General features: G+C 42.8%; 1 protein-coding gene across 1 annotated transcript; it reads left to right on the forward strand.

Moving 5' to 3' along the window:
- Window positions 1-568: 568 nt before the first annotated feature.
- TSEN15 (TSEN15 tRNA splicing endonuclease subunit) lies at window positions 569-12,322 on the forward strand. Its single transcript, XM_009575806.1, has 3 exons — window positions 569-647; window positions 1,861-1,996; window positions 12,118-12,322. The coding sequence occupies exons 1-3, from the start codon at window positions 575-577 to the stop codon at window positions 12,320-12,322; spliced, it is 414 nt and encodes a 137-aa protein (XP_009574101.1). The 5' UTR covers window positions 569-574.
- The last annotated feature ends 613 nt before the right edge of the window (window positions 12,323-12,935 follow it).

Here is a 12,935-nt window from a genome sequence, read left to right on the forward strand (position 1 = left end):
CCCGCCCCGAGAAGGGGTGCTGGAGGGGGAGATGTTAATATAACGTGTTCCCTTATATCGGGCTTGTTGAGGGGGCTCGTCTCCCGCGCCGTGAGGAGAGCCGGGGGGACTGTGGGGGGATGCCACTTTCAGTAGGGGACGAGGTTGTAAATGCTGAAATCACCCCTGGAAAACGCAAGCGTCTTAAACTTTGACTCCATCTTAGCTTTTAGTATACTGAAAACATGGAGGTATTTAATTTGGCCCTCATCTTATGTTGATGTACGGCAGCAAAAATAGGTAAAGTTCATAGCCCTTCTCCACAAAGCTAGATCTGTTCCAGAAATAGCTGCGATTCCTCGTTTATTTGGCTTGCTTTCTTAAGCGCCGAAATAGGGGGAATGTGGAAAAAAGAGCTCTTAAGATACTGTCGGAAAACAACTCCTGTATTTTTAATTGCCTGTTAGTCCTTAAAGCTGGTTTCAGACTTCAGTGGCTTAGATAGCTGTACAGATTCTGGGTTTGGTCTGTGTGTTTTTAATATAACTTTTGCTTTCCTTGACCAACGCTACTTTTTGCATTTCAGTTCACCGAAATGATGTCTCTTGATATATCTGACAGTGCTCAAATCTATGCTGCGTTTGTGGTGTACCTGGACCTCTTAGAAGGTAATTCAGTGGAGCCACTGGAGAGACCTCAACAAATGTACTTGCCTTTAAGTGCCATTAAAATTTGTGCACTAGCAGGACCTTTCCTACAAAAGTCCCTGGCGTTCTTTTTGAAACTTAATGCAGTGATGGTTACCTGAGAAACAGATGGTATTTTGGTGCTGAAGATTTCTCTCCTGCGCCTACGTGGAACCTTTACGGAGATTAGGACCCATTTTGTCCAGCAGTTACAGGTGCAGATGTTCCAGGGCAAAGGCACTCGGCATGGAAAAAAGCAAAAGAGGGTTAGGGGAAGGAAAAGGGACATAGAAAAGTGAAGTTACAAGTTCAGTGGTTGTGCTGGTAATAGAGTCCTCATTTGTAGATTAGTGACAAACAGTGAGGTTACCATTTAGCAAATGGCTGATGTGTGCTGGCCTGATTAGGGTGCTGTTTTCTGGAAAGGGCAAGGATTCCTATAGGAAAAAAGATAATTTGGAAATCTGGTGGCAATAATTATGACAAATGCAGTGTAGTCATCTGATGTCTTGTAAGAGTGGAGCAGAATTATGTGATATTTAAACTTCTGCCTGCGATTGTCCCAAGTTGGCTTTATTGAAAAGGCACTGTGCGTAGGCAGGCAGCCAGCCTAATAAAAATACTTCAGTTTCTCTTGGAGGCTGGTGGTTCTCAAGGTCAGGGAAGGGAGGGATTTTACAGGCCAGAAAGCACTGTGTCTCTTAGTGTTACATCTCTGAAGAAAATGCCTTAATAGGCTTTGAGAGTAGTTGTTATACAACGAAAACTTTTAGCCTTGTCTCTTCAAGTAGAAAGGAAGAACTGTGTGTCATCAATAATTATGCTTTTAGCACCTGCTCCTTCACAGTTTAGGGTACTGATAAAGTTCAAATTTGGATTACAGATGACAAAGATGGTTTTTTGTCGTCTTTTTGCCTTTTTGAAACAAAGCGTTGTCAGACAGATCCCTATTCACCATCAATCAGCGTAGCTCTGGAGTCAGCAGACTAGTACTGCTCCTATGGGTTTCTTTAACAGTAATACTGTTGTCAGAAGGGGAACTTGACAGTTAAATGGGGTAGTTGTCTCTCATGGGAAATCTGTGAGGAGAGGGAGAGAAAACAGAACCTAAGATGTTAACTTAAATACCAAATTTGATATTTGAATGCTTAAAACTTGTGTTTTGTTCCTTCCCATCGATGATGAACCTTTCTAGGGAGAAACTGGCATGAAGTGAAGCATGTCGGAGTAGCAGAACTGCAACTCGTATGTTTACACGCACGTGAAAAAGAACAGGACAGTCTCCAAGTGATGGTGCCGGTACCTGTGCACATATCGTTAAGCCATGAGAGGTGAGGATGTGGTCAGTGTTTGGCTCACGTTACCAATAAGATCAAATGAAGAATAGATATATTTAACAGGCTGCTGATGACTTGGTCGAGAGGGGAAAGGGAAGGAAGCGAAGGAGTATCAGAGGAAAGCATTATCTCAGCCTGTAAGCAGAGTTATTTTGGGTGCTGCAAACATACACGCAAAGTTGAGATTTCTTTAATTTTCTAAGCTGCATCAGTCTCTGCTTCTCCCTCCCTGAAAGTGGTACGCCTTTGATGTCAGCTTCCACAGGAACCGACTCCTTCTGCTGATAAACGCTTCATATTGTTTAGAAGTTGCCTATGCTCAAGGAAGTAACAATGGATATCAAAGTATGTGTTTGAGAGACAAGGTTAGAATACAAGACCTTCACAGCTTTTATTTGGAACATTCTTGTGCTTTTTTGTAGTCTGGGAAATCTAGCAATACTTTTTGTTTCACTGGGCTTTAAAGTACCTAAGAGGAAAGAAATCCTCTCTAAGACCTGTCTAGGAATAAACTTTTTTTTTAATTGTCGAGTCTGTGGATAAGCCTGGTGTTTTTGGTTTGGTTTGCTTTTTGTTTTGAAAGTATAATTTGGCTACTTTCAATTGGAAATTCCTCTTACTTATCCAGAGTCTAATGAGTAACTGTCCCTTGAGCTGTGATTTTGACTTATTTCCCTTACGTAGTCAAGACTAAGTAATTCTGAAGCGGAGGGCAACACAGCTATGACTTTGTGATATTACAGATATTTACAGCCTAGAGAAATTCCGCTTCAGTAATTTTACGGTATATTTTAACTGGCCCTTAGAGCAGCCTCGAACACACGGTATGATTTACTGTCTGATAATGGCCGCCTTCTCTTGCTGGTGTTTGCCATTCTTTTCTGTGATGTCTCTGAAGACCTGAACTGTTTCAGCTGCATCACATGGTGGTACGTTGTTCAATTTCTTCTGTTCCTACTCTGTGGTAGGAGCGTGTGCTCAGGGCTGGCTTTACAGATCTTGCTAGTGTTTGCTGTTTCCTCTTGCTCTGTGGGTAGCAGCCTGACACAGCAGTAGGTAGCTAATGAATTGCACTTAGCAGACGTGTTTGTGTGCGCTCTAGGAATGATGTTTTAGACATGCTATGGTTTTTGCCTTTTTTTTTTTTTTAGGCTTTAGAAGTGACAGATCAGTCTCTTGCGACCAGAGTTCCATCTTAATTCTGCTATGTGTTTTCCTAAGAGAGAAACAATTCATTTGTGAGGGGGAAGAAAATACCTACTAGATATTGATGGATTTGAGTGATATCTACGTGCTGAAAAAAATCTTCCGTTTGCAAATATTGGTCAGTCACTCTTGTGGGCTTGGTCTTGTAGAGAAATATGGTGTGATCTCCACAACAGAGGAAAGCTGCTGAGAGGTCTTGCAGAATGAAATGCTGAGTGTCGTTCAGCCTCTCTGCAAGAAGCAGATCACTGTATGTGTGTGAGAGGGACACATTGCTATTCACAGTTCAAACTAGATTTTAGGTGGGAAAAGAAGGCAGCAAATTAGGATATGGGATCTTTGAGAAATTACGCCTACGTGCTGAGTTGTGCCTGTTTAATGTAGTAGGTTTCCACCTAGGTTGGAAACTTTGATTCCTGGCATTGGAACAGTGCCAGCAAGTATGTTCTAATTGGCTTTTAATGACAGTGAGATATTGCACTGCATATATGTCCTATCTTTTACTGTTTCATTGGGGCTTTTCATTTGGAGCCTCTGAACTTGTTTGTACTGTGGTGATACTGTTTGCTCTGCTTCTGGCACCAGTGCGGATGGAATCCATTACTGGAAGGATGTGTGTTAGAGAAGCAAAGAGTGAATGCATCACATTGATTAAAAGTACAGTTTGTGACTAGGTTTTGCTACAGAACAACTATATAGAGCGTATTGTCACTAAAATGGGCTGAATACCGGGCTGTAATGCCAGGTGAGTCCATTAAAGCCTGTATGTGCTCGATACCCATAGATGTTGTCAGGCAGGAAGATCGTATATGCTTGTATTTGTGTTACTGAGCGTGCATGTGCATAGGCATGCTTGGCATCTCATTAGTAGATCACCACTGATCAGAGGGGCCTGGTCTGTCTTCGTAGAGAAAGGACAGCATCAACTCCTCGGACAGCATCAACCGCTCCTTTGCTGGAACAGTAGGCAAAAAATGGGGGGTATAGACAATAACTACAGCTCAAAGTTACGTAGCGTAGAGGGAGGCCATTAAAAAGGCATCCTACGGAAGGAGTTGGAAACAGTATTACATTAATAATGACAGTGATGACTATTTTCTTGTTGTGATTCTTGATACCAGGAGACTTGTTAGGTATCTGATGTGTTAAATGATATTTTTTCACTTGACTTACCAAGCTATAGGTAGACAGGAAAGCTTTTGTAATTAGCTACTTTGCCGTTTTATTCAAAGCAATGCTTTGGGTTTTTGTGTTACCTGCTAAAGGTAGAGGAAGAGGTATGAGTACAAGTGAATACAGCTCACTTAATGTTGACAGTAAGCCATTGGAGGGTGTTGGGAAGGTTCTGTTCTCATTGCTGGGCCTGGAAATGTGCTAACTGCAAAAGCAGCTGGTAAATGGCAGCATTTCCTTGCTTCACCAGTAAGGCCTGGGTAGGGGTGGTTTTCGTCTCAAAGCCACTTCAGCCAAGCTCTGCCTTCCCAGGTGTCTCATGAAGATTCCTGCTTGGCTGACACTCAGACGAGTGTGTCCTTGAAAGGCCGTAGTAAACTTGCTGTGGAAATTACCAGCAAGACACCTAAGCAAATGATAAATATAAAAAAAATAATCTGCTCAATGTTTTTTAGCCTATCATAAGATTTCATTGTGTCCAGTTTATGCATGCCAGATCATTGCTTAAGGCAAAAGCTGTTCTGCTTACTAAGCTCACTACAAACAGCTTGATGAAAGCTGATCATCCTTCCCTGCCGGTGTAAGGCTGCACAGTAATTTGCTGAACTGCAAAATAATGGGTTCTGGAGCAAAGTGATCACCAATGCAAACAGTAGTCTCATACAATCTGGGAAGTGGCTTCATGCAGTATATGCGTGCTCTTAAAATGAAGATAGTTGAATCTTCTGTGAGTACAGATCTGGAGAATAAGAGACAACTTCTGTCTGTCTTGGACCACGCTCTTAACCACACACAGCTGGCTAAGGTTTTGAGAACCTTGTGTTTGTACGCCTTTGAATTTAGCAGTGATTGATGCTTGCAGGAGGAATTCGTAGGTCCATTGGCTGGGACGTGTTTGCTGTTCACTGCTGCAGACGACATCCTGGTGCACAGCGAGTACCTAACTGCCAGTACATTCCAGCATTGTGGCTCCCCAAAGGGGATGAAGCAGTTAAATACAGGTAGTCCTGCTTCAAAGCTGGCAGAAGTGACTTGCGTAAACCAAGCTCAGCAAGTGTAGGAGAGCTCACAGTGTTGACAGCTGGATTTTCTAGATAGCGTTGAAAGCCTTGATCCTTCCAAGGGCCAGGGAGTAAGATGCTGGATCTAATGGAATTACGCGCTGTCTGTCCTAGACAAATAACATTGTCTAAGCAAAATGTTAGTAATAAACCATCAGATTAAATGATATGTCACTGCCCTGTTTGTTTTTTGTATGCAAGTGTTGGAAATGAAAAATGACGTCAGTTGCGTGAGGTTATAGAGACTGCAAAGTTAGTTTTAGGCTAAGAGGGAAAGGGTTATTTTGTTAAAATGGTAATTTTGGAAAACAAATACATGTATGTTTCATTTTAAAGCAGAGAGGCGTCTTCAGAAGCAAATCTGAGGACTGGAAGCGGTTTATCCTCCTCTAAATCTGTAGTTTGTGCAATAGATCTTCCTCTAATCTGAAATGGTTTTGTTTGTAAGAAGCGCTGTTATTTTAAAGGCACTGGAAGTGTGACATGCTCCTTATCTTGCATCCTCGTTACAGTTTTGTCAGTAGCTCTTCTGCTATAAGCATTATTTGAGCTTACTCATACAGTAAATCACACATTGAAAATGTAATTAATGGCTTCTAAATGCAAACTCTTTATTAATAGCTTAAAAGTGATTGATGTGGCTCATACAACTGAGTTGGTTATGCAGTACTATGATTGAACGTCCTATAGTGGTGTATCTTGTAGAAAGTTGCTGAATTCTGATTCCTCCCTTTTGCATGATTTGTCTTGTTTCCTTTTTCAACTTGCATGGAAAAAAGGACTTTATATTCCTTGGGGTTTCAATTCCTTTTCCTGACCAGTGAGGCACGTGGTGTTTGCTTTAGTTTTATTCTTTTTTTTTTCCCATTACAAAAACATTACTTTCTTCATGGCATCCCATGTTCCTGTAGTTTGGAAACAAACCCCAAGAAATAGTGGTGTCCGTTTACCTCCCACCACCACCATGTGGCTTCTTCCCGTATATTTCAAGGCACTAAGTTAATCTAGCTGCAGGGCAGGCAGCAATGTCTGGAGCAGCGTTCCTGATGGTGAGCCACGCTCACTTTGTGCTGTTTTTGTAGCGCTGGCTGAATTCAAGGTATTGTGCTTTACGGGAGGTTTCCTCTGCCTTGGTTCTCTTGTCACGGGGCCTAGCTGGACAAGGCTGGTACAATGGCGCACTCCGATGCACAGCGTCATGATCTCTGTAGTGGTACAGAGGCCAACTTGTGTTGACTCTCCAGCCCTGCCTTGCATGGAGGGGAGGGAGCTGTTCGGGCTGGCCAAGCCTGCAATGAATTATTCATCCAAGTATAAAGGGCAGATTGAAAGCCTTTGGCTTTTATGGCATGGAAGGCAGTAGTTCCATTTCAGCTCAATGGAGCACTATGCAACCTCCATAAAACTACTCTGAGCTTTCAGTGTTACCGCTGCTTCTCAGAGGTGCTTGCATGGCATATATCATTGAAATACTCTTTTGTTTGTCACAAAACTTCCTGCCCATGTTTTCTTTCCTTTACGATTCTATTCTTTTTTAGGTTTTGGACAGTCAGTTAAAACCTCAAGCTACAGTTGCCTGAAGTTCACCAGTCGTATACCTGTTTCTTTCTTTCTGTCATTTTGTTAGCAGATCATTAGAAAAGATGGTACAGATTTCTGATGCGTGTTGAAGGCCCACCTAGGGCGAAAGTCTTTTGTTAATAAAAAATTAAAATGGGGGAAAGATGGAAAATTCCCCTCTTTGGATGGATTTGTATGGATTTCTGTGTTTTGTTTTGTTGTTGGGTTTTGTTTTGTTTTTAAGCTATTAATTGCAACAGTAATAGCTGACCACGTAAGTTCACTGTCGCCATTTAGTTTGAATGGAGCAGTAAAGGCAGATGCAGGATGACATTCGTCATGCTGTTACCTTAGCTGCAGTGGTCCTTGCATGACGTTAGGTAAGTTAAACCTGTTCTTATGACTAATTTTTTGGTAGAAAAAAGCAGTCCCTTCTGACTGTAGTTTGTAGAAAGCATTTTTAAAGTCCTTTTTCTGATGCAAAGGGCTTTAGAAATGCCAGCTCTTTACTTTGTATAACAGCGTCTCCTTCAGTGGTTGAGATGAAATCCTTTTCATCTCCTGCAATGTGAGGTGAATGTGAGTTTGCTTCCGAGGTGGAAACTGAGGGCTTCATCCTACTGGCACTTGCCTTGGTGGGAGCAGATCCTAGCTTGCAGCAAACATGCAGACGCCATCAGTTTTTAGAGAAGGGGTTTCAAGCTATTCTGAAAACTTGGGACTGTATGATCTGCAACAGATGAGAATTCTTATTAAAAAAAATATTTGGTCTTATTCTGTTTATGGAAACTTTCCAGTGTTTCTTGTGGCGTCTGTATTCCCCTAGCTTATGTATGTTATTTTCCTTTCACAGTGCCTTTGTTCGAGGCGTGCTTTTTTTTGTGGGAAACCTAAAGCTTCTGCATTGCCTGTTTTAACATTGAATGGCTTTTCTTCATGGGGAGGGGGCGAGAAGGGAAAAGAGTGGTTGCAGGATATTTTAACTCATAGACTGCTCACTGTGCATGCAGCAGCACACACGCTTGATTGTTCTGTGTGCTCTCTCGGGGCTCTAGATGCCTTCTATTCTTCACCAGGTAGTCATTGGCATAAATCCCGAGAAGGCGGCATGTATAGGGTTGACTGTCCCCCATCTTCCTAGCCAGGCTGAGCCTGTGGATGAGCGAGTCTGAGGCCATGAACAAGGCAGAGCTTGTGGGTGAACGTGTACTAAGGTGATTGCCTATTGTGTTGTACAGTGTCCTTCATGAGATGACAAAGTTTTCTTCCAACATAGGCTTTACTTGAGACTGCATTGAAAACATGCTAAGCTTTTATTCAGACACCGCAGAACAGTATCAACTGTTTCTCAGCTGCACCTTTTCTCGTGTTGAGTCTCTACATTCTGCTTAAAACTTGATGTCTAGCCAGTGGAGTGGGCATATCTGAATGCCTGTTGAAAAGGAGGAACCAGGTAGAGCCAGTCCACACCAAATGCTTGACACCACAGCTTCTGTGGGGTTCACGCTGTTGGACCATGGCCTATAAAGGCTGGGGAACCAAAACCGTTGTGGACCCCTTGGTATCAATGGGAACAGTGTTTGCAGAATGTGTCCTAACACAGTTGTGACTCATGAGGAGAAGGCTGGTCAGGATGCTGGTGAGTGGAGGTTATCAAGACTGTTGGTGGAGTATGCCAAAGTACTGGATGTATTGAATTCCCCTGTTCCAGAGGCTTCTAATATTTGACACTTGCAGAAACATTAAGTCCACTTTTACTTAAGCAAAAGCCATCTTTTATAACTGACATCACTTGTATGGTGTGGCAGACTGATCATTAAGGAGCTTACCTGTAACCATTAACTTAGCAAATGAAGTCAGCTAGCTCTGTTGGGGGTAGGTGTTACATATGGGCTTCTTGTTTAGGGCTTCATTTTAGTCATTGAATGCAGCTGTTGTGTGAGATGGGCAGCCTAGAGGGCTGTACCTCTTGGAATAAAGGCTTCTTGCCTTGTTTGGGAGGTCAAACATGCATTCCTTTGAATTTCAGAAGGCCAGGGACACTTCTTGCCTTTTTTTTTTCTCCCCACATAGACGGTGTTAGATACATCAAAAGGATTAAAAAAAGTATACCTTTCCTGCAATATTTCATCTTTCTGTTCGTGGCAAGTAGCAAGTGCAGTGAAATCAGCACAAACCCAGATGTTCTCTGACTCCTTCTTTGAAATGTCCGCTGCTGCAGAGAAACTTTGTGAACATGCTGGGTGCAGAAGCTAACAGTGATGCCTTCAGGGGAGGAGAGGAAATGCAGGCGTCTGATACAGACTTCCTGAATTCCGAAGCTTATTCTTTTAAAAGATACGCTCTCGCTAATCTGCAGATGTGCTGCATTGCATTATGGCTAGTTGTGGTATGCATGAATGAGAGCTCTTGTTTCGGGGCTGCCTGTGTAAGAGAAAAGGGGGAAGAGGAGAATCTTGCATTTGCAGTTGTAATTCTTTACGGCGATAGAGGCTGATTCCTCATGTGCAGTGGAAAGCATTGGGCTCTGTGGACAGCAGTGTTAGCAGATCATCCTGAGGCAATGGCGTGTCTTTGTGCTCTTTACATAAAGCCTGAAACTCAGTCTCCTGAAAAGTAAGTCAGGGATGTGAAAAAATGTCATTAATCTGTTGTCAGGACCTGGCCACTTTTGGGATCATGGTGCATCTTCTAAGTTTAAGTGCTAAATGGGGGGGAAATAAATGTTCAGATGTCTGTGCTTGACAGTATAAGAAGAAATCACGAGTGATGGGAAATCTAGATCTAAGGCCTCACTGTTACATCCATACCCCTAATAGACTAGGAAGAGAAATGGTGACAGTTACTAAAGAAAATACGAAGGACCTTCTGCCCTGCCTGACAGGTGAATACAAGCCACTGCCTGGGTCTGCTTCCAGGTATGGGGCTGTCCACACTCAACACAAGTTTGGTTTCTTTGGGTCCCAAAATTTCTCTCCTGGGTAGCTGTGCCCTTTTATTTGGCTTTTTATTGTTATTTGTAGTTAACATTCCCAGGAGAAAGAGAGAGACTAGTATCCACTGCTGCATAAAAGCCATGGATAGTTCTTTCCTCACTGGGTCTCTGCCAGTAGCCTGGCCTCACCATTGACAACTTATTCAGAGCTTCCTCCAGACAGGAGCTACCGAGGTGTGACAAACGGATTCTTGCTCTCTGCATGTGTAGCATGTCTGGAAGGACATCTGGAATCCTTTCCCAGGCCCTCGTCACCCGCCACAGCTATGGCAAGCCATCGTGGTGCTGGAGGTACCCCTAAAGAGGGTCTGGAAGTGACAAGAGCAGAAGGTGCCCGGCGTCAGCACAGAGGTACAGCGCTTCACCGCTGTGCCTTAGACATTTGGTTCGTTTGTCCTTGCTTACTGCTGTCCCGGTGCACCTGCGATTCACCTGGTACTTACTGGTGCAACTCCAGCAGGCACATGACCCCCCTCACTAGGTAGTGCTTTCACTGGCAGGCCTTGCCTTATTTGAGGCATTGCTTATGGTGGGATGCATTTCTTGTTGCAGAGCACCTCCACCATTAATTGCCTACAGCTTTGGAAGGCAGGCTTGCGTTTATGCTCTCTTAATACCCCCGGTGCAGTTAGCGTTCCCGCCGCAAGGCCCTGAGCCTGAGGCACCTGCCAAGTAAACGTGCCCACAAAGCAGTGGCAAGGTGGCAGGGAGCAGAGAAGTTAACGTCGCGTTGCTTGAAGTATGAGTCTTTTGCGGGTGTCTCTCTTCTGCCAGTGGCCAATACAGTATCTCTTTGCTTATTTGTTCTCTTGTTATGAAACGTGCTGATGGTAGGAGGACCAGAATATGGCTTTTCACAGCCTTAGTATCTCTGTTGCATGAAAAGACTAACTAACTATATTGTATTGCCTTGCCTTGTGTTACGTATGGGCCAGTAGTGAAAGCAAAAGAAAAGGCACAACTGAATTTAGCCAAGTTGAATTATGAACAGTTCAGAAGACAGACGGATACTTAAAAGGGTCACGGGTTTAATAGCATAGGCTTTCCAGGCTGCTGCTTATTCTCTGCCGCCTTCCATTTGGATTTTATTAAGGGATCAAAGAGGTTTGGAAGGAAGATGATGATTAAAGTTTGAAAGCTGATGCATTTAGAAGGAGCCTTATTTTCAACTACAGCTTCAGAAATGTGTGTTTTCTGGTGAATGAGATCTCAGGGGCACATGAAGAGAGGGGTGATTTTTCCCACTGCATAGCTGACCTCTCCTCAGAGCGTAACCTGTCCTGGCAATCCCAGATGAGCCCTATTGCACCCAAGCTTTAGGTGATGGAGAAGGCTCCCTCTGGAAATGCTTGCTGTGGGGAGCGTTGCTGTTCTGCCCCTGGGCACTGCACTCCTTCAGGACTTGCTCCCCAGTCGGAACAGTAATACAAGGACTCCAGGAATCCTCAGCTCTGAACTGAAAAGCAACTGGCATGTTATTCTTAAAATAAGATGAACAGGAAAAATTGCGTAACTTTGTCTTGAATTTTTAAGGAAGAGATTATTTATGCTGACTGTCTTGAAGAAGAACATTAACCTTGTGGCTTCTAGTCTAGACAGGGAGGTAGAGAAACCTGGCTTTGTTTCCTGGGTCTTCCACAGGCTGGCAGAGAACTGTAGCACAGAGACTGGAAGACTTACCTCTACAAATGGAACAACTCTTAATTATTTTGTTCTCTAATTGAACACCATGTGTTACTAAATTAGATAATTTTTTTTTTTTTTAATCTAATGAAAACAAGGCCATTAGAGATTGCCATGCTATGACTGTCGTAGTTGAAGGATGGTCGAGGCATGTGCGCAGTAGTACACCGAAGCAAAGCTTAGAAGCATGTGTAGAGCCATTTCCAGCAGAGGTGTTTGTAACAGAGTATATTTTTATAAGATTCTTTGTTATTTGATTTCGTTGCTTGATTATATGGCTTTGGATTTTTATTAGAACAGATATTATGCTTTCTTTAGTAAAGACAAATTTGCAGAATAAAACCAGGCTGAATAAAAATAGCAATGGTGCACTTTTACCTTTGTGCCATTGTTAGGTGGTTGTGGACTCCTTTCTAACCGATTGTTTCCTCTTCTAGGATAAGAGAAATCCTGAAGAAAGCATCTCTCCCACAAGACGATCCCGACACCCCGCTGTCAGTTACTTTGGCCATAGTTGAGTCAGATTCCACAGTAGTCTACTATAAAATGACTGATGGCTTTGTAATACCAGATCCTCCTGACGATACTGAAGATGTGGACAATAAACAGTGGAGAAAGAAAAGAAAGAAGCTTTTCAAATGATTAAGGCAAACAGACTTTTCTTGAACTACTGTCCTCAAACCTAAACAAATCCAGAAACTTATGCATGTAAATAACTAGTGTGCTGAAGTCTGCCTTCTGCATTTCAAGCATCTGTTAGGGGAGAATGGAGGCTTGTGCAGCTGCACTGTAATGAAATGCCATTTAAAGTATGAAATGGGTCACGCATTTGAGACAAATTGCTCCTGGCTAATAAATATACTTGTGAGATGTTTCCAAAGCTAGTCTGTCCTTTGTATCTGTTCAGGTACATAACAGAATAAACATATCCTTACCCATATTGTAAATATTGATTAAAGGTAAATCTTACGGGTTTGTGGCAGGAGTACCGATACTAAGTTAAGGGCTTTGTATTTTACAGAGTGTCTTTGTCTTAACACTGTCAGAAGCGCTCATGCTACCTCCCAGATTATATTTCTGAATGCTTACCTTCTTTCCCCTGCTTTTGGAGAAAATACTTCTCTAAAGAAATACCTTATTTTAAATTTTTCTCTGCAGAGGGAAAACTGACTATAGCAAACCCAGAGGCTACTAGAACAAAGTGTAGACTAATAAAGAGGGATCTCTGGATCTGCCTGATGAACCTACGAGCAGA

This window comes from Fulmarus glacialis, unplaced genomic scaffold, assembly GCF_000690835.1.
Source record: "Fulmarus glacialis isolate BGI_N327 unplaced genomic scaffold, ASM69083v1 scaffold29654, whole genome shotgun sequence".
NCBI lineage: Eukaryota > Metazoa > Chordata > Aves > Procellariiformes > Procellariidae > Fulmarus > Fulmarus glacialis.

What these genes read in the sequence shown, in the direction of transcription:
- TSEN15 (XM_009575806.1), top strand. Translation starts at nt 575, where the DNA reads ATGATGTCTCTTGATATATCTGACAGTGCTCAAATCTATGCTGCGTTT. An exon ending in GTACCTGGACCTCTTAGAAG is followed by an intron (nt 648 to 1,860) that starts GTAATTCAGTGG and finishes GAACCTTTCTAG; the next exon opens with GGAGAAACTGGCATGAAGTG. An exon ending in ATATCGTTAAGCCATGAGAG is followed by an intron (nt 1,997 to 12,117) that starts GTGAGGATGTGG and finishes TTCCTCTTCTAG; the next exon opens with GATAAGAGAAATCCTGAAGA.